This window comes from Stenella coeruleoalba (genome assembly GCF_951394435.1).
Source record: "Stenella coeruleoalba genome assembly, chromosome: 11".
In the NCBI taxonomy this organism is placed as follows: domain Eukaryota; kingdom Metazoa; phylum Chordata; class Mammalia; order Artiodactyla; family Delphinidae; genus Stenella; species Stenella coeruleoalba.
The window spans coordinates 37,688,623-37,710,793 of NC_137157.1; the positions used below are offsets into that span (position 1 = coordinate 37,688,623).

General features: G+C 40.7%; 2 protein-coding genes across 10 annotated transcripts in view; one reads left to right on the forward strand and one right to left on the reverse strand.

Annotated features, from left to right (window-relative positions):
• ACSS3 (acyl-CoA synthetase short chain family member 3) overlaps positions 1-12,456 on the reverse strand; it is a 143,833-nt gene extending 131,377 nt beyond the window's left edge. For all 5 annotated transcript variants that reach the window (XR_013830492.1, XM_079936886.1, XM_079936887.1 and 2 more), the window contains exon 1: positions 12,142-12,456. Coding sequence is in view for 4 of the 5 variants with exons in the window: in XM_079936886.1 (XP_079793012.1) it covers positions 12,142-12,449 (308 nt within the window). In the remaining variant the exon portion in view is untranslated. The remainder of the gene's footprint in view (positions 1-12,141) is intronic.
• Positions 12,457-12,714: 258 nt separating this feature from the next.
• Positions 12,715-22,171, forward strand: part of LIN7A (lin-7 homolog A, crumbs cell polarity complex component) — a 390,131-nt gene continuing 380,674 nt past the window's right edge. For 3 of the 5 annotated variants that reach the window (XM_079936906.1, XM_079936904.1, XM_079936909.1), the window contains exons 1-3: positions 12,715-12,829; positions 14,443-14,568; positions 16,319-16,436. The gene's annotated coding sequence lies outside the window, so the exon portion shown is untranslated. Of the gene's footprint in view, positions 12,830-13,894; positions 14,016-14,442; positions 14,569-16,150; positions 16,437-22,171 lie in introns of those variants that run through there. The other 2 variants (XM_079936905.1, XM_079936907.1) reach the window with 2 other exon arrangements.

Below are 22,171 nucleotides of genomic sequence, written 5' to 3' on the forward strand. Positions count from 1 at the left end.
AGTCACTTAATCTCTCTGTCCTTTAGTTTACACAGTCATAAAAATGCATTATAACTAAACCTATCTCACAAGGCGTCAGAAGGATTCAAAAAATACATACAGTCTTAGCATAGCATCTGACCCAGAGCAAGTGCCCCATAATTAGTGACGGCTGTTGTATTGCCATGGGTGTTATTACTGTTGTTATTATTATCATTATTGAGAGGCATGCCTCAGTTTTAAAGAAAGGAATGAATAGCTCAGTCATGAGCTAGAGAATAATCACATGTGAGTTTCCTTCTCAATCTATTACAGACTCTCCAAATATTATTGTGTTTCACCCCCTAAACATTCAAAGGAAAATTTAACATTTTTAGATCATTTGTTCCCCAAAGTTTTGCAACACCTATGGTATAACAACAGGTAAGTGAGACAGTCCACAACTCATGGTCCTTGTACTGGATTTCAAAAATAAGATATTCATATTAGAACCAAGAGAGACAGATGCAATATGATTCCTAAAAAAACTCATCTCTGCACTTACGCCATTTATCAAGGCCTGTCCACCTGCACTAGGATCAAGATGAAAAGCAATGAAAGCAAAACAGCAAAGAATACTATACTTGAATGCATTAAAAAAGTAATCAAAATCAACAACTTCCATAATTACAAACATACAACAAGTCCTAGTATTTTCTTTTACTGAGAAGTTGAAGGAAAGGAAAATTTTCAAATATTCATAATTATATGAATTAATTAGGCTACTTATTACCATGTTCTCATAAAAATAATGTTAAAGCATACTACAAGCAATGAGTAATGTGGCCATTATAGATTTTCCTTAAGCCAGAAAACCAACACAGCATTTTTAAGAGAAGGGCTTAATATTGTTTTCTACTGTCCAGGCAACATTTCTAAAGTAGGTAACAATTAATATAAAGCCCCTCTCCCACCACTTTTGGGACTGTTGTACACATTTTAAATATTTTATATTAAAAAAACAGTTTATTTTTTCAAAGAACATCAATCTATTATTCCAGATATAATAGGGATATTTTCCAAATGTTTCTGACATGTAGATCCAGATTTTTTTTTTTTTTTTTTTTTGTGTTACATGGGCCTCTCACTGTTGTGGCCTCTCCCACTGCGGAGCACAGGCTCCGGACATGCAGGCTCAGCGGCCATGGCTCACGGGCCCAGCCTCTCTGCGGCATGTGGGATCTTCCCAGACCGGGGCACGAACCCGTGTCCCCTGCATCGGCAGGCGGACTCTCAACCACTGCGCCACCAGGGAAGCCCGATCCAGATTTTTTAAATTACTTTTAGTGGTTTCAGTGGAGAAGGGGTAAGAAAAGAAAAAAAAAAAAAAAAAAAAAAACCTAAAATTAACTAAGACAATTATTATAGAAACAATATAATTTAGTATATATTTAGATAGAGTACAGACACTAAATTCAGACTGCCTGGGTTCAAATCCTAGATCTGCTATTTACTAGTTTTATATGTTTAGGCAAGTTTCTTAAACTCTCTGTATCTCCATTTCCATACCCACTAAACGAGAATAAAAGGTACCCTACGTCACAGGGTTGTTAGAAATATTAAATAAATTCAAACACTTAAATAAATTTAAGTACTTAGTATTGTACCTGGCTCATAGCATGGATACCATAAAGCTTAGCTGTTTTCACTATATGCTGGACACTCACTATTTATGTACATGAGCAAACTTACTCATTCTAACAGTCCTAGAAGTAATTATTATAGATTATATATATATTGTTGATTTCACAATCAATAAAGATAGGCTGGATTACACACAGTAACAACGGCAAACTCTCAACTTGAAAAAACATTTACTTCTCGCTCATGCAACTTTACTCAGGCTTCAAGTGGACTCCTGGAAGCATTGTTATCTATGCATTTTTGCTCAGCAATCCAGGCTACAGGTGCTTCCACGATGGATCTGACAGGCCAGAGGGGACTAAGGATTGAAGCACTGGCCACTAAATGTTTCACCAGGAAGTGACATGCCTCAGTCTGGTTGCATTAGCCAAAGCTAATCACATAACCACGCCTGGGTGGGGAAATCCAATCCTCCTGTGTGCTCAAAAGTAGAGAACAGACATTGCTGAACAATAATACCCATCACAGTCCCCATTTTATAATTATTTGGGACAATGTATTGTTCAAAGAGTGGGGCCTAAGTTTTAACCCAGATCAGTTTGTTTTTCTCCACTAATAATGATCCTCGGGGCTTCCCTGGTGGCGCAGTGGTTGAGAGTCCACCTGCCGATGCAGGGGATGCAGGTTCGTGCCCTGGTCCGGGAAGATCCCACATGCCACGGAGCGCCTGGGCCCATGAGCCATGGCCGCTAAGCCTGAGCGTCCGGAGCCTGTGCTCCACAACGGAAGAGGCCACAACAGTGAGAGGTCCGCGTACCGCCAAAAAGAATAAAATAAAGTAATGATCCTCAATAGTTTTTTTCTCCTACCCACCAAGATAGCTTATCGCAGGGGTCCCTAAGCCCCAGGCCAAGGACCAGTAGCGGTCCACTGCCTGTTGGGAACCGGGCCACAGAGCAGGAGGTGAGCAGTGGGCTAGTGAGCTCAGCCTCATCTGCCGCTCCCCGCCGCTCCCCATTGCTTGCATTACCGCCGGAACCATCCCCCCACAGCCCTCACCGTCTGTGGAAAAACTGTCTTCCACAAAACTGGTCCCTGGTGCCAGAAGGTTGGGGACCGCTGGCTTATCGTACAAATTCCCATTAGTAACAGTGACAAACTTCATTCGGCCTTGATTAAGCAGGGAGAGTTGGGAAGAAGGCAATGTCAGGGCATTTGTGGTTTAGAAAAGCGCTAAATTCTCAACTGAGAATTGATGAAACTCTACAAAAACTTTAAAAAAGTGTGGAGAGAAAGCAAAGTGAGATTAGTGCAAAAGTAGATTTTTCTAAGCTCCGTTGCATTTGCCTATGGTTATTTTAGCAAACAGTCAATAATAATGATTTTACGTCCCTTCGACTACTAAATTTTTTTACCACTTTATTGTACTAATTTTTTTTTGGCACAAATATCTATATTGATCATGTCTACAGCAGATACTGAGTATTCTTTCTTTTCCCTTAATCTTCCCAAATTTCTTTTACTTAACTGATGTCTCTTGGGAGACATCTTAAAAATTATACTTGGGAAATGTTGTTATTCTAACATCAAAACCTAAGGAGAACATATTCCTATTGTCCAGACTTATCTCTTAAATCAAAGACCTACAGACTTCAGATGCGTTTCTTCCACTGAGAGCAACTTATATGTTAAATCAGTAAAATTCACTACTTACCTACACGTTATAAATCAAACGCTATCCAAACAATGTATTTGAAAAACCTGTTTTCAGCTATTCTAAGATTTTCAATTGGACTATTTCATACTGGAAACTCTTAAACTTCAATTTTCCTAGATAGTATAAGAATAATACTTCTCCTTTCTATGCACTGTCACTTACCTCATTTGGTCATAATATCAGCAAAAGTTTATATAATTCATATTTTTTACAAGTTCTCTAACCACATGGTTTAAATAATTTCTACATTCAGATGTGCTTCCTAAAACTGTAATTTAAAGAAGTTATTACACTCATATATATTATCACAAAGATTCATTAGCCTCCCACACATTTCTCTCACAAATGTCACACCACAATGGAAAGCAATGATCTCCCTCATGGAGTTGCTGCTTAAGCAGAAATTCTTTAAAAAAAAAAAAAAAAAAGAAGAAGAAAGAAAAGGAAAAGAAGCAGCAGGAGGAGAAGGAGAAACAAATAATTTCAACCACTGGATTTTTTTTTCTCAACTAACAGTATATAGCATGAACAAAGGAAAAGTCAGCCACCTTCCAGGAGGTGATAAGAGTTTGGACTTTCTCCCACACTTGGTCACAGCTGATTGAATTTCCATTGTTCATTGATTGTGCCATTTGTCAGGCAATCCATCCTTGCTTATGTAATCATAGCATTCCAGTAGTTCACTCTGTTCTGTCCTGAACGTTCAGCAGCATGACAGAGAAAATTACACACAGAACAGCACCAAGCCGCTGACCTTTAGAATATAAAATAAGGCCGATCTTTTGAAATTGGTCTTTGTTGATGAGGTTATCTGAGGGACAGTATTTCTAACAGGCCATTTTTCATGCTGGCCAGATACCTTCATAAAATATTTTTTATTTATAAAAAATGATAATTTAAATTTTAAATATACCTGTACTGTGTACAATATTATGAATAAATACATTTCATTTAGTGTTTGTCAAAAGGGGACACATTTTTCATCTCTAGATAAAACTCTCACCTTCAAACCAGAATTAAGTATAATTTTAATAATACCTGATAAATACGAAGGAAATTTTACAGGAAAGAAAGAGAGAGAGATTGAATTTCTGAAACAGCTTAACGTGGCTAATTGTTTGCCAAAGAATCAAAATTCAGTAGAGGAATTAAATTACTTTCTGGTTATATAAAATCCGCATTATATTTTCCTTTTTTGTTTTCTTTTGAAAGAATGTCAAACTCAGAAAAGTTGCAAGTACAAGATAAAGAACTTCCTTCCCTCTGAACCACTTATAGACATGATGTCTGAAACCCCAGAATAATTTAACAAATCAACAAATCTTAGTTCTTTCACCTTTTTTAACTGTCTCCTTATCTTCTCTGTCAAACTTACAATCAAATGCTTAGATATCCAGCTCACTAGAATCTCTGCAATATACAACAAGAACATATAGATCTGCTGAGTAGCTTTTTACTCCATCTTTTAGACTTTTCCATTTTGTTCCTTCCATGAACTTGTGGTATCTAAAGAAAAAAAAAAAGAAAGAAAGAAACCACACAAAGTTCAACTTGTAAAAACATGGAGTCCTGTTGATGGGGAACAGGTTTCAAAATAAGCAAAATTCCCTTGATTCCTATTTCACAGGTTTCTTCACTTCTGCCTTTAAACAAAGGATTCTCCTACAGGGGGAGGAGGGGAAAGTAAAGATAGTGAGGAAACTATTTTTCTGGTAACCCAGACACCTCCACATGCTATCATCTTGTCTCCCCTTCCTGTCACTGTCAAACATCTCCATGGACTCTTTTTCCCTACCATCAGTTCACCCTGTAATGCAGGATTCTGGCTTTGGCTTTCATCTCTCCATTGACATCGCATTATTAAAAGTCACTGAGGAGGGCTTCCCTGGTGGCGCAGCGGTTGAGAGTCTGCCTGCCAATGCAGGGGACGCGGGTTCGTGCCCCGGTCCGGGAGGATCCCCCATGCCGCAGAGCGGCTGGGTCCGTGAGCCATGGCCGCTGAGCCTGCGCATCCGGGGCCCGCGTACCGCAAAAAAAAAAAAAAAAAAAAAGTCACTGAGGATCCCTGAGTCAAAACTGCTGTCTTTCAATCCTCAATAGCCTCAAAACATCTCTGGAGCCCTTTACCGCTATTGATTTGCCCTATTTTTATCTCTTCTCTCCCTCTTACTCCATGGCACAAAAACATCCTGCTGTTCCTTCTCCTACTTCTTTGAACAAGTCTCATTCACTCTCATAGGTTTTTTTTTTTCCCCTTCCACTTGTCTTCCAAGTTCAGTTTTTAGTATTTTTTTTCTTTCTCTCTCTCCCTCTCCTCTTTCTCCCTCTCTCCCCACTTGGCATTCACCAAGCTTCAGCTCTCACCTCTTTACAAATTTCAGTCAAATCTATAATTCTACAAGTCCTCGCCAAGTTTTCAACTCATTATCTTTAATTTCACAATCAATTCCTCCACTAGGATATCTGAGTCAAATTGTCACGTTCACCATAACTTCTTTACTTCCCTACACCTCACTGCCAGGAAGTCACTATGTCTAATTTAGCTTGGAACAGCAGTCACTCAGTTCCGGCCAAGTGTTGCAATGCAGGAATGCTGACTCACTGCTGACAGATATTCTGCTTTTTTTTTTAAGAGAAGCCCCCAAAAACTGAATCATTAAAGGAAATTTAGATTTTAGATGAAATCTTCCAATGTTTAAATACTGACAACTACTTTAAAAAGCAAACAAACAAAAAGCACCTGGGTCACACAAAACCTATCTGCAGGATTACAATCAGGTTGTGACTTACAGCCTAAGAAGTGAAGGCAAATGCCTTAGCTTCTATTCCAAGCCTTCCAAAACCATCCTGAAACTACCTTCTGAATTTGAGTACCAGTAACTCAAAATAACCACGAGAAGCCAACTGGTCTACTGTTCATTCTATCCTACAAGTGTATTTGGTTCTTTCTCACCGCTATCCCTCTGTCATGTTTGTTCTGCACACAGAAGTGTTTTTCTTTCTAAGTCCTACTTTAAGATTGAGTTTAAATGCTATCATTTCCCTGAAAACTTCCTGGACCATAGTAGCTTATATATTCCAAAGACATTAGTACCTAGGACTGTGTGTCAGGCACAGTCCTAGACGTTTTACATGCTCCCCACCACCACTATAATCCTAAGAAATTGATACTATCATCATTCTTATTTTATTCTTACTCAATAAGGATAATGAAGCCTGTCCAAAGCAAGCGGCGGACCTGGGGTTGAACACAAACATTTCTTGTTCCAGTGCAGAAAGAAGAGTAGTAAATTCAAGTTTTGATCATCTACTATGTGACATGTGTTTTGTGCCAGGAAATTTTCAAATGCTTAACGAGACTCACCAGACCATTTACAATATGGCTCTCTTCTTCTTCTATTATTTCTTGATAATTTCCCTGCCTCATTAGCCTTCTTTCAGTTTCTAGAATTTACTGAGCTACTTCACACCTCACAGACTTTGCATGTGCTGTTTTCTTTGTCTGCAATGTTCCTCTCTCCTTCTGATTCTAATCTCTACTCATTGTGATCTCAGTTTAACCATCATTTCTTCAAGACTCCTACCATGATCCTTCCAGAAAAGATTATTTTAAATCCCCCTATTATTTCATAGCATCTACTGCAACTCTAAATAAATAGGTTTGTAATAATTTAATGTATGTCTCCCCTACCACTGTGTAGTGAGTTTCTCCACTATCTCTTTCATCATTTTCTCTGTACTATACACACAGTGAGTGAATGATTGGTGTCTTTATCACTTATGAGCCATTTTAAGACCTAGAGGGATTAAACAACCTTTATCTCATAGCTAGTAAGAAACTGAGATCTTGCATGTTAACCTAAACAATTTCCATCATAGAGATGTTAACCAAGCAGAAATCATTTTCTAATAATCTGCATTTAGTCAGAGACTTTTCCTTTTCAGGTTATAGTCATTGTTAATGCATATTAAATTCTAAACCAAACAGTATGTGAGAGTCTGATCATTTAATGTTGTTTAAATAAACAGAAAATGTTATTTAAAAAAAATAGAATTGCAACGCTTCCAAAGAAAGGGATAAGGGATGACGCAGACTGAAGAGTTAACCACAATGCATGCAAAAGTGAATTGCCTAATTTTTCAGAGTGGCAGCTGGATTTCATTTTCAGGAAAGGCAGCAGGATGTCTAATTCATCAGGAGAAAATAACCAAAACTTCCATTCTGTTGTTCCAGGATTAGAGAAATTACTAGGAGTTCTAATTGCTTCACCTTATATTGCAGTTCTCTACTGAAGTCTCTATAATAGAGAATTTAGTCCCCCCAAAGCTAGGTGTCAACAATGTGAATTAACCAACAAACTGTGAGGAAAGGTGGTTCTTCACATGTTCCTAAAGCACCTACATGTAATTTGTCTTTCAAAGATCTCAGCGATTACAGTCCCAGAAATGTATTTTACAGGGCTATTGCCTACAATAGAAAGTCCCTAGTATATCACCCTTAAAGATTTCTATTCCATGCTCACACTACTGCATTCGTAAAGTACTATTGGGTAGTGTACGCCATTATGAAAGCTAATATGCATTACTATTTATGCATTGGGGCTTTTGGTAGGCCTGTAGATTCGGAGGGGCGTTTACTTTCATGAAAAATGAACAGACAAGCTTATAATGAGGAAAGAGAATCCCTCTTGCCTCTTGGAAGCCAAAGGGCATCAGAGATCTTGACTACACCTATGCCAGCTCCACCTAGAAGAGAACAATTAGCTGTAGCGACCCCTCCTCATTTTACTTAAGAACTTGGCAGTCAACATCTCCCTTCCCCCATCCCAGCTTCAAAAACAAGTAAGCAAAGCACCTTCACATCAAATTGTGCCTGTATCCACTTACCACCTCCCAAGACATACAGAATCAAAAATCATCAGGTCTATGTATCCCGTTATCTGACTATCACTTTTCAAACTCATATGTCTGTTCTGTCCTAGAATCTATGGACATAAATTAAAAAAAAAAAAAAAAAAGACATTTGTCCTGCCCTTGAGTTTACCTTTGCAGAAAAATGTTAACCAATGAGAAATATCTGCAAATAGGATTCAGATTGAAACCACATATTGAATGAAGTTTCAGATTAGACGTATGGTCTGCTGTGTCTACTTGCCTCCCCAACTCTGCTCTGCCAACCAAACTCCTTAGTAAGACGGAATCACACTGCTAAAATAAATGCAGACCCAAAGACTTATCTGTTATTCACTTTGATCTGTTGGGCTGCTATAAAACAGGTACAGCCACGTGATTCCAAGAGTACAAAGACAGAATTCAGATACAATATTGTCAAATATCAGTGATCTACAATGTACTGAATGTTTGAAAATACCTACAAGGACCCTTTGACAAAAATCCTCATTAAAAAAAGGAACATTTGGGGGTTTCCCTGGTGGCTCAGTGGTTGAGAGTCCGCCTGCCGATGCACGGGACACGGGTTCGTGCCCCGGTCCGGGAAGATCCCACATGCCGCGGAGCGGCTGGGCCCGTAAGCCATGGCCGCTGAGCCTGCGCATCTGGAGCCTCTGCTCCACAGCAGGAGAGGCCACAACAGTGAGAGGCCCGCGTACCGCAAAAAAAAAAAAGGAACATTTTAGGCATACACATTTTTTAAATTAATGTATTTGTTTTTATTTTGGGCTGTGTTGGGTCTTTGTCACTGCATGCGGGCTTTCTCTAGTTGCAGCAAGAGGGGGGCCACTCCGTGCTGTTGTGCGTGGGCTTCTCACTGCTGTGGCCTCTCCCATCGTGGAGCACAGGCTCCAGGCGCACAGACCCCAGCAGTTGTGGCACGCAGCCTCAGTAGCTGTGGCTCACGGGCTCTCTACAGCACAGGCTCCGTAGTTGTGGCACACGGGGCCCAGTTGCTCCGTGGCATGTGGTATCCCCCCAGACCAGGGCCCAAACCCACGTCCCCCTCATTGGCAGGCAGACTCCCAACCACTGCACCACCAGGGAAGCCTGCATACAATTTTTTAAAATTTAGGCAAGCAACCAGAAATTAAAAAGAGAAAGAAACATCAGAGAGAAAATCTCCAGATCTTAAATGTCTATCTAATGGACACTTTGATTTCCACATTCTCTGCACTCCCTTGAGCCCTCACCAACTTCAACTAATCCTCTAGAAACCTGTCCTTTCCTTTCCATTGCCACCATTGGCAATGGTCTGACCATTGCCTTAGGTCTGGCCCTCATTGGTTTTTACTTGGAATATCCCAGTGACTTCTTAATTGGGTTCTCTGCACACAGTTTTATGCGAAGGATGCTCACGTAAATAATCTCAGTTCCATACTTTATGACATATATACGGACACAGAACTTTTTGAGAACACATTCTTAGGCGAGACAATAATTCTGTGTTTTGATCTGAGAAACACTAGGATTTCCTGTTCTTAAATAATTGTGGTATGAAAGTACAAAGACAACTATTCTTCCTCTAACACTTACAGGGTCTATTTCATTAAGACTTGGTCTTAACCCTTTAATAAATTTATCTTCTTACTAGTTCTACATTTATATACGAGAAAACTGAAGCACAGAGACATTAAGCAACTTGCCTATGAACACACAGCCAGTAAGTGTAAGGGCCAGAACTCAAACTCAAAATTCCAGCACCAGATACGATGCTGTTGACCATCATGACTCCTACCCCTACCGCTTTGCCGCATGCATACCGAGTGATTGGGCCACTGTCCAGCACATAAGAGAGGATCTGAAAAATCCTCTGAAACACTACTAAAAAAATTGACTGGTTGGGGAAATATGCTCAGATTCTAAAGATAAAACCACCTTAACAGCTCCAAATAATCGACAGAGGGCAGAGCATGGTGGTGACAGAGAACAGTCTCTGGTCAAGATGTCTTTCTCCATTTCAGGTTCCTACTTTCAACAAGAAGGCATTTGTCACCATCATCAAAAAATCTACAAACAATAAATGCTGGAGAGGGTGTGGAGAAAAGGGAACCCTCTTGCGCTGTTGGTGGGAACGTAAATTGATACAGCCACTATGGAGAACAGTATGGAGGTTCCTTAAAAAACTAAAAACAGAACTACCAGGTGACCCAGCAATCCCACTACTGGGCATATACCCTGAGAAAACCATAATTCAAAAAGAGTCATGTACCACAATGTTCATTGCAGCTCTATTTACAATAGCCTGGACATGGAAGCAACATAAGTGTCCACTGACAGATAAATGGATAAAGAAGATGTGGCACATATATACAATGGAATATTACTCAGCCATAAAAAGAAATGAAATTGAGTTATTTGTAGTGAGGTGCATGGACCTAGAGTCTGTCATACAGAATGAAGTAAGTCAGAAAGATAAAAACAAATACCGTATGCTAACACATATATATGGAATCTAAAAAAAACAAACAAAAAAACTAAATGGTTCTGAAGAACCTAGGGGCAGGACAGGAATAAAGACGCAGACCTACTAGAGAATGGACTTGAGGACATGGGGAGGGGGAAGGGTAAGCTGGGACGAAGTGAGAGAGTGGCATGGACTTACCTATACCACCAAATGTAAAATAGATAGCTAGTGGGAAGCAGCCGCATAGCACAGGGAGATCAACTGGGAGCTTTGTGACCACCTAGAAGGGTGGGATAGGGAGGATGGGAGGGAGACACAAGAGGGAGGAGATATGGGGATATATGTATATGTATAGCTGATTCACTTTGTTATAAAGCAGAAACTTAACACACCACTGTAAAGCAATTATACTCCAATAAAAATGTTAAAAAAAAAAAGAAGGCATTTGTCAAATGCAAACCTGACCATGTCATTCCCCCATCTCACTGCTGGGAACTTGGAAGTGGTAGTGGGAAACCCCACTGCAGTGTTTTGCAAACTTTTACAGGAAACATCTCTCCCTAATGGCTTGCTGATGAAAGCAACCACACTGTTAAGGCCCATGGCCCAAAGAACAGCCACAACTCTTGAGTTCTGACTGTGTGACTCACCCTTAATACTCTGGCAAGTTTGAGATTTATTCTACAAATGTATCTGTTTGTTACAATATAAAAACAATGTTTATAACTACTTATAACTGCAACTCTAGGAGGAAAACGAAAAACAAAAAACTTCATTCCTACCATGATTTCTAGCACCACCTACCTGTATGCAAATTCTTTCTGGGTACCCGGTACTGCAGCTTCATATACAGGACAGGGCTGTGGACCTAATCCGAGCTACTTGGCATGATACCTAAATCCCTTCCCAAACCAACCCCTGACTCACCAGCCCCCTTTCCCACCTCTCCAGCCAACACAATTAGTTGCAACTACATCAACAGTCAAATTTCAACCTGTGTTCCACCTCATGGACTTTAATAATTAGGACCTTGTGGACTTTGAGAAGACATATCCACCCTTCCAAACCCTACTTAGGTGTAATCTTATTGAAGTCGTTCTTCCTCCGAGTGTGTGGATACTTAGTAACACTCCCCTAGTTTATCCCTCTTCTTGCACTTGTTTCCCCGTGGCTGCTTCCCATACTAGACTGTGCTGTCCCTGGGGGCTGGCTCTTGCTCAACTAAGCAGAGCCCTGCCATACAGGTAAATTTCTGGTCTATAGGAAGCGGGGCTCACAATAGGTAACCTAATCCTTCAGGACAAGGCAAAAGAGCTGACTACGAAATTGAAATTAAACACAAATTAAAAGGTCTGAGCATATCTCCAGTCGCATTGTCTTTCCCAAAAGAACTCCAGGTTCCGGTGCAGGGGACGCCAAGCCTTGGCACCCAAGAGAGAGGGGGGTGGGCGAAGGCGTCACTTACCAACTGGTGGAAGGCGAATGTCTGTTCTCCAGCGTTTTGGTCCAGGGCTTGTACCAGCTGATCTGCTCCGCGGCTTTGCCCCAGAACCTCTCGGGGTCGGCCACCGAGGCCGCGAAGTGGGTCTTGTACTCGCAGCCGCCCGAGGACAGCGCCCGGCAGCCCCGGCCCCCGAGAGCGCCCCGTTGGCCGGGGGCCACGTACGCCCTGCGGGCCGGGCCGGCTCCCCGGGCGGGAGAGGACGCGGGCAGGGACCCCCCGAGTCCCCCGGCGCCGGTGACTTTGCGACACTGCAGCCAAGATGGCTTCATCGCTGCCGTTGGCGCCCCCCTGCAGGCTGCGCTGCCCGCGGTCCCGAGCCCACTCCTCGGGCGACCCCTAGGGCGCTCGCGACTTCCTGGAGCCCGAGGGGAGCAGGCAGGAGGCGGGGGCAAATTCCGAGGTGTGCCCAGAGCCCGGGAGTTTGGAAGTCACACTGGAGTCGCCGGGAAAAACCGACCTGGAGCGGCGGGGGAAGCCACAGGCTGCAGCGGGGGCGGGGAGGGGGGCGCACAGCGTCCCCGCGCCGGGCGAGAGCGGCGCCGCGCGAAACCCGACGCCTCTGCGCGTCTCCAGCTCCGCGACTTCGCCTGGAAAACCGCCCTCAGGCTGCAGAGCGGCCTCCCTTCTCCGACGCACAGGTACCCCTAAGGTGAGGCCGACGGACCCAATTCATTGTTTTCCAGCAAACAAGCAGTGCGCAGCTTCTCGGGGTTGGTCTCTGGAGAGCCAGCCGGTGGAGCGGCCGCGCCTCGGCCCGCAGCGGGAATCCGCCAAGCTGGGCTCTGCGGCCCAGCCCCTGAAGCGTCGAGTTTTGTTTCTTTCTCTTTAAAACAAGCTCCAACCTCGGCTATTTAGAAAACAAGCGGCTCCTGGGTAAGGGCTGCTCCAGGATTTCCCGACAGCTGTGAGAGGAGGAGAAGTGGAGGGAGGTTGCCCAACCGAGTTGGGAAGTGCTTTGGGGGTGACTGCCGCTGGGGAAGGTTACGCCGTTGGAATGGGGATTCACTTGCCAACTGGACTCCCCGCAGGAGAAAGCAGGGTGACTTGTTGATTTTCCTCCCTGCCCATTTGCCTCTTTGGAGTTTCTTTGCCCTTTTTTTTGGATGAGACCCCACGCTCCCCCCACCCCCAAAAAAATTTAAGCCCAAACGAAGAGCAAAGTCAAGATGAATCTAAAGAGAAAAAGAGGAAGCTGAGGAAAATTAAAAGAGAAAGGCGGTATAGATTACCGTCTGGGTTTAACATTCTTCAGATTCCTTCACTGTTTTTTCTACCTGTTAGTGAATCACAGATGCGGTCGCGTTTGCCTTTGTTACGCCAAACATATGCTGTTTGGTGTGACGGTGTTTGCAGTTTTAAATGTAAAGATGTGTATTCCCAAATCTGAAGTGGGAAATAATGAATGCCCCGACCCTAGGAAGATTGTGAACAGATTTTTTTTTTTCTGCAGGAAAAGAATAATGTGAAGATAAAGGTTAAACAGAACAGAGATAAATCTAATGCAAAACAAAGAACATTTCTTTAAATAATCACCTCAGCTATTCCCTTTCAACTAAGAAGGCGCTAGACTTTTCCCTAACACCTGCAGCCTACCTCTCTACCAAAGGCCTCACAGCAAATGATTTCCAATAGCAAAAGGCACTTGTCACTATTTGAATGCAGAGAGAGTTAGGAAGCCCGATAACCTCCTGTCCTCCTTCTTTCCTCTGCCCAGCCGTCTAATGCTGCTGTCTGGTCTACAAGATCCTCTGACTCCAAATCATCCCCTATTGTATTACAGTGATGTCCATCCATCTTAGTCGTTTGCTTAACAGATATGTGAGCCCCTGCATTGTGTAAGTTGTGACTTGTTGCGGCGGGGGGGGGGGGGGGGGGAATATGAAGGAAGCAGGCAGATCTCTACTGGCTCTTACCGTGTATCCACATTGTTCTGGCACGTTCAAATATGTTAGCTCCTGTATTTCCCAAGTACTAAGAAACGGGAAGTATAATCCCAGTGTTTACCACCTTGAGGCTGTGTGACGGGTATCCTGGCACACCAGTAATTCAGGGTGCACAGGCTCCTTAGGTTAGTGCTGCCACCCACCCCAGCATACTATACAAAGACCATTTTCTCTCTGTGCCCCGACTTGAAAAAGGTGGAGAATCTGACTCCAAAGTCCATAATTTTCATACCAGGATGATTATTAAAAAGAAGAAAGATTTTAGACTTCCAATAAAATATGACAAGGTGAATACCCACATCCATTCCTCTTCTTCTAGAAACCTCACTGAAAAAGAAAGTACGGTGGTGGTGGCGGTGGTGGTGATGGTAAACACCCAGAAGAACAAAGAGAACAGGAGAGGACAAGAAAACAAGTGAGAGAATGGAAAGAAAATGAATTCATGGTATGTAATTGGCGTGGGGGCAGGGGGAAGTGAATGGAGAAAATGGATTTCCTCATCACACACCTGAAATGCCTCAGGATTTGGAGGCCCTGGGTTCCCCTGGAGGTTCAGAATGAAGGTTAAGGGCTTAAAAAGCAAAGGCCTAATTAAAAGATTGTGTGAGATGAAATTAAACCCCCCACACACACACTGCTGGGTGGAACCATTTTCTCTGGACCCTGCAGTACATTGTCATGTTTTAAGTAATTTTACGAAACAGATTGTGAACGAAAGTTCCATTTCAAGCCAAGGGAAGAGCATACAGTACAGCACAGGAGGAGTGTAGTGGAGAGGCAGAACAGGAGTGGGCAGTAAGACTAGAAACGTGAGCCAGATGCAGAGCTGCAAAATAGCGTCAAATGCAGGCCAGGACCTGAGTTTGAGACCATTCACCTTTGACACTAAAAACCTGTTGACTATCGCCAAGCATGTGAAAAGCTTAAAATCATTAGCCGTTGAGACCCGGTTTGAATCCTAGTACTGCCTGTAATTAGGTGGGAAAACTAGGAAAATGAGCTAATTTCCCTACACTGTAATTTCAGTATCTGTATTTTGAGGCTGATGATCCTTACCTCACAGGATTGTTGCAAGGTTTAAATATGTGTAAATTGCTTAGCACCAAGGCAGTAGCAAACGAAGGTAATTTAAAGCCTGTGAACAAACAGCCACTCCAAAAAATCAACCCCCAAACCTCCAGCTTCATTAACACCCTTGAAATTTTACAGTTAGAAATTTTTGCAAGAAATTATTTTGATTGAAACATGCATGTACATTCCATACTGCTTCAAAAAATAAAATAAGATTTTTGACTAATTTGGAGACAAGATTGTTGCAATCTTTTCAGTGTTCAAGCCCTCTAAAATTCCACCTTTTTATAAGTACAATATTTATTTCATTGTATGGCAATAAACGGTATATTTAATATGCTATTCAAGATGACATTTTAAAGAAATCTTAAACAAAGATTAATTGATCAGATTATCCGAGAGAAACTTTCTAGTAAATGGGAAAAGCATAATAATGAAGGAAAGAGTGAAGAGAATCAAAAAGTGTGAAAGACTGCTCAAGAAGGAATGAGCGGAAGGGAGGAAATTGGAATTGAAATACTTAATGCCTAAGAAAACGTTGCTGAAAATTAGAAGAGCAGAGTGGAATTAGCATTAAAAGAGAAAAAAGCTACAGGAATCCTACAACTTAATTTTTCTTAGGATTACAATTTCTGCCTAGGATCAGTCATTCTTAGTACAGACTAACTTTTTTCGCAGAGAGTAAAAGGGATTAAAGAGTACACAATTGAAAAGTAAGTGTAGACTACCCTGGTCATGTATTCTGCTGACCACACAATTCAACTTTTTGCATAAATTTGTTAAGAGTTAAATGTCTAACTTTGGGTAAGTATTAGAACTACTAAGATTTTCACTTATGACAAAAGCAAAAATGTTATATATTGAATTTCCTGGATATGGAAACTTGGCAAGTACACATGGAATCATTTGCAAAAATTACTTTATCTCTGCAGCAGGTACATGCTGAGCTGAAATTTGAGCCTGCAGAAACACTGCAAATTTATTCTGATTTAGCAGAGAATTTCTGGAAAATATGCTGACTTTCATGGCTTAGTAAATATTTTTAAAACTTCTAAAGTGAAATGACTCATAGTAATGTAATTATAGACTCCTATTTTGAAACTTTCTTCTTTTTGCCCACATAGTAATTACAATAAAGGCAAGGAGAAAAAGGCGGATGAAAGAATTGTTTTAAAACAAATAGCATTCCAGTGGATGGGAAGAACTCTACAACTTCAGTTCATTCTAGCAACCAAATATAAGGTATGGGATTCATCCACCAGCCTTATTTTTATTTCTTAAAAAGATGCTAAAATTTAGTGTTAATTAGTAAAAGGTAATAAAAATGTAGCTGTCTTTATCTGAGAAAAACTGGAAAAGGAACGACCTAGGCAAATATTTCCAATCATATTTTTCAAGTTCTTAGGGTTTTTATTTTTTTCATTTTTTTGTTTGTTTTTGTTTTTATCTGTATAGCAATTTCCAGTTGAGGGGGGGAAATCTCATCAATGCAGTTGTGATGGAAAATCCAGTAAAAATGGCTAATATTTTAATCAGATCACCGAAATCCTTGAGAGGTCATTTTAATTCTTCTTCACAGATTATTCCTAAGAAAGTATTCTGTTTCTGTTTTATATTCTTAAACCAAAGCCACTGCTTGTTACTCAATTTTTTGTAATAATACTTTAAATATATAAGAAATGATCTCATTTTCAGGGAACAAATGATGAAAAGGAAAAATATCCTTTATAATAAAATAGTTCATAAAGTGTAGTTGATTACCTAACATTACTTTGGGTTACCAATGTGTGTGTGTGTGTGTGTGTGTGTGTGTGTTAAGATATAAAATTAAACTAGAAAATGAAAAACAAGTCCAGTTAACCAAAACAAGAGCTACTCTTATGTAACAAGGAAGTGGGTAATCATTTGGGGGTTTTAAAGACAACACAAGTCTTTCAAATGAAGCTATTTTAAAATTGAAGAAAATATGGAGGCAAAGAAATTGCTTACTTTAAGTAGATAGTGAAAAAAGATATCTCATTTACATGCATAAGAAAATTATAAAGTATTTGGACACTTTTTCCAACCATCATTCTGAATGATGAGACTTCAGATGACTCTTGTGATACTTTTCTGTTTTACCTGTTAATACAAATCCCTACCTGTTTTTAGAATTGAACACCTGAATATTTAGAGTTCTAGAGTGTGTTCAGAATTCCCAGTGGAGATATTTTGTGTATAAAAAGGATTTCAATGGACTTCTCTTTGTTATTTGCTTATACTTGCTTTTTTTTTTTTTTTTTTTTGCTTAATCCAGATACTCTTATAACTTGGTATGAATATAAAGTTTGCCTCTTTATATCTATATACTTATAACTGTATGTGGATATAGAGTTTCTCTATAACATTATATTGCTTCTTCCCACTGAAACTTTTATTAGCCTAGTATAAACCAACTTATCAGTTTTGAAAGAGTAAGAAAACTGTTATTTTTTTTTGTTTTTTATCATTTTTTTAGTAACATTGTTTCATACCTACGAACTTCAAGTAATGTTTCTGGGAATCTCCCCCTTTCATCTCTGCTGTGACAACCCCAGGAGACAGTACAAAGATTTAGGTTTTTTGATAGACGATTGCACCTGCAAAACTAACTAAAAATGTATGTGTGTGTGAAATGACTAATTTCTGCTTTCTTCTCCTTTGACATTTCTAAAGTCCATTCCTTCGTCACTCCTTCAGTGAGCTAATCTAGTACCCTGCTAGCCCAACTCCCTTTCTGCAGGTTCAACTATCTCCTATCACTCAATTAATTCATAGGGCTTTATTGAGTGCCTCTCCCTCCCCATGCTCAGCAGGATTCTCGGAACACAAAGAATTGTTTATAAATGACTAAGAGGTACTAATAAATCCATCTCTGTTCCCAAGTAGCTCACAGTCTAGTCAGGAAGAAAACACGTCAGCAAGTGCCATATGGTTTGTTAGGCCCTTTAGAGGCAGATGAAAAAGCAATAGTGGAGGACCCAAAAATGGAATGGAAGACCCTAGGATTAAAGTAATCACTCTAAAACATAAATCAGTTGTATCACCATCTTGCCTAAAATCTGTCAGTGGCTTCCCACCTGCCTATGGTGAGAAGTCCAAAGCCCAAAGTCTTTGGCATAGACCTGCCGGTTTCACTTGGGATCTATTCTGCTCCCCTAGAGGGCATTTGGAAATGAGTAGTGTACTATTATCTATTGCTGTCTAATAAATTATTCCCTAACTGAGCAGCTTAAAACAACAGATATTTATTATCTCATATGAGCTTCTCTGGATCTGGAATCAGAATGAGTTAGTTAGCTAAGTGGTTCTGGCTCTAATCAAGTGGTAGCCAGGTGGTCTGTTGGTCAGAACTATGATCATGCCAATGGGCAGGGGTATCGAGTTCATGCTCACTTACGTGGCTGTTGGCAGGAAGCTTCAGTTCAAGGGACTGTTCAGAGGACATGGCAGCTGGCTTTCCCCTGAGCAAGATGAGTGATTGAGTGATGGATTGATTAAGTGATGTGATATGTGTGTGTGTGTGTGTGTGTGTGTGTGTGTGTGTGAGAGAGAGAGAGAGAGAGAGAGAGAGAGAGACCAAGACAGACTCCACAATCTTTTATGACCCAATCTCATCTCAGAAGGGCAATTTATCACTTCTCCTTTATGCTATTGGTCACACAGACAAACTTCGGTACAATGTGGGAGGAGACTATACAAGGGTGTGAATAGGAAGAGTCTGGATGATTGGGGACCATCTTGTTGGCTGGCTGCCAAAAGTAAGAATGCTTTTGCTTTGTCGTAGTGACTGGAGTTTACTTATTAACATGGGCAAAGACCAAGGATACTAAAATCTTGTACAGGAAAGAATTATAGCCCCTTACCAAACTGCCAAGAGTGTTGCCAAATAGTTCTTCTACACTTTGTATATACTGCCTTTTCCTACATGCACACACCTGGCTCTATTCATACCTGGTTTCTCACAGTTCCCTATAAAATCCTAGTCCTTCACCTTCCAGAAATCTTCCTTCTGACTGCAGTGCCTTCTTCACCTTGGCAATGCTTCCAACTCTCTCTTTAGGATTTAGTACAAATCTCTTCATCTCCTGGATGCATTCCCTGATCACATTAAGCAGATGAGCCCTTGCTTTTCTCTGCCCTATTCATATATTTGTTATAGCATACACTACTGTAATTACCTTTACCAACCCTTCTCCCCTGGAAGACTGTGAGCCCCTGCAGAAATATGTGTTATAATGTTAGTTTAACCTCAGTGTCCCCATACCTTACACAGTTCCCACACACAGCAAACACTTCTTAATACAAGTTAGTTGAATGAATGACCAAATTAGTGGCATGTTGTCTGTGTTTGTGTACCTGTGTGTACTGGCATTGTGCCACTTAAGAGAGAATTGCAGAATGTAAAAGCCTGAGAACAACTGATCTGCTCTGTTTCAATCCAGACACTGCTTGGTTCCATTTGTTTCCCGTTAAAGTACAAATTTGCCTTCACATCCCATAATCTATTTTTGAAATAAACGTTTTATATCTTTGCCAAAAGGATAACCGAAAGTTATATTTTCATAGATCATGTCTATAAATTTTAGGGGGCACTACCTGATTAATACACTTATTTTTCAGAAAATGTTTAAGAGTTTAAGATCCTCTCTAAATCAAGAAAGAATAATCCTGCTTCGGTGCATTTAATGATGTTTAACTGTTGAACTCAAAGAGTTAATATAAATTCTAAATGTGCTATGTTACAGCCTATAGACTTTATTAAAATGAATCTGCAGTAATAGGACAAAAGGTTACTATCCTAAGAGAGTTATTACAAGCATTAGATGAGCCAAGTTATGGGCAAGAGAAATCTAAAGCTATGAAGACTGACGCTTACTATTCTAAAAGAGCTAATGCAATATCCAAATGCATTTACCTAAGGAGTAGTTTATTAACTGAAGCACCTATGCTGTTTAGGAATAATTTGGGAGCCTCTTAGGGCTTGGAGTTTTGCTCCTAGAGCTGGATTCCAGAATTGTCCAGTTTCATGAATTTGTATTTATGAAAGATTCGGCCTCCCAGTCATGATTGTGCCCTGACAGACTTCTGCCAAACCTTCCAGATGTTGAGTGACTTCCTGGACCTTCACCTGCTCCAAAACTCCTCTGTTATTCTGCTTGGAGACATGACTAGTTCGATGTATGCTCATTTGTTCAGGTAGCCCTTTCAGCAAAGAGCTATTGAATATCAACTATATGTCAGGCATACATGGATACAGAGGCCAAGAAGACAGATGCTTTTTGTTAGATAGCATGATGTATATGTTCTAGTAGTCAGATACAGAAAATAATAACTTAGCACACTATAACACAACATATAACTATATTTGAGATAAGGATGTGGGCTATGATAAAAATAAAACAAAGTAAAGGGCAAGTGAGCAAATTCCCTTAGGAAGTGATATTAAACTAAGACCTGATCTATAGGAAGGAACTGCCAATGGGAATATATGGGGGAAGAGAACTTTAGAGAGAGGGACAGACGGAACACTTTTAAGGTCTCTGTGGATGGAACAAGCTTGATAGGTATGGGAGTTAGAAAGTTAACAGGTGATGTTGGAGCATGTTTAAAGGTTGAGAGTTGCTGTATTAGAGACAGGAAGAGCTAGATCCTGAAGGATCTTATAGACTACAGAAAGGAATTTAGATTTTACTCTAAATGCAGTTGAGAGCTATTGGATGGATTTCAAAAACAGAAGTGTATCTGATTTATGCTTATAGAGTTTGGGGGTTTTGAGCCTCCTATTCTGGTCTTTACCATAACCATTAGCTCCTGAATCTGACATCTGTAACAAAAGGCCTTCAAAGAGGTGGCTTTGGGATTGCTAATGACACACTGTCCCTTTTTTCTACGATGTTTATATTTTACGGAACTTTAATACTGAATCCCACCTTGACTCAAGTTCAGGAAGCCCTTTCTCCTAGATTCTGTATTCCAGTTTTACCTGTCATGTAGATAGGCACTTAATTCTTCAATCATTCTTAGCCTTGGCTAATTCTCTTGTCAGGTCCGTATTAGAGAGCTATAAGGAAATTTCACCCTCTCCCCTTGCAAACAACCAACCAACCAACCAACAAACAAACAGAACAAAACCTAAACAACCAACCAAACAAAACCCCCAAACGTCAACATCTTAAACCCCCTTCTGGACTTCATAAGACTCAAGAAAAGTTGAGTGCATTAGCGCCCCCCCAAAAAATACAATTTTAATACTGCCAAATAGTGCCAAATACCCTTATTCTTTCACTGTCATAACTGATAGTAATTTTCCAAATTACAGTACACTCAATGGCTATTCTAGACCCAGAACATCCAGTCTGCTTAATAAAGTTCTTAACCTACTAACCTTAGAAAGAAGATCAGTCATTTTAAAGATATTCCTCACCCCTTTCCTCAAAAACATTCTCCTTCACATCATCAAGACCATGCTTTTCCCATGTACGTTCTCTGTGATGGGAAAACATTAAAAACAAGCAAGAGTCACTTGGTATAAACAAGTACAGAGGAGGCAGAAGCTCAGCTAAGTAGACGCCTCCTTTGTAATTTATAATTTGTCTTCCTGGGAGCAGATGCTTTAGGAAGTGAACTAAATATTTTGTCTTTGAACAACACTGTTTTGAATGACACTTAGACCACAATCAATATTTGAATTAAAAATGTAACTTAAAGGGCTTCCCTGGTGGTGCAGTGGTTGAGAGTCCGCCTGCCGATGCAGGGGACATGGATTCGTGCCCTGGTCTGGGAAGATCCCACATGCCGCGGAGTGGCTAGGCCCGTGAGCCATGGCCGCTGAGCCTGCACGTCCGGAGCCTGTGCTCCACAACGGGAGAGGCCACAGCAGGGAGAGGCCCGCGTACCACACACACACAAAAAAAATGTAACTTAAAAAAACACACAATTTCCTTAAGCATGAACAT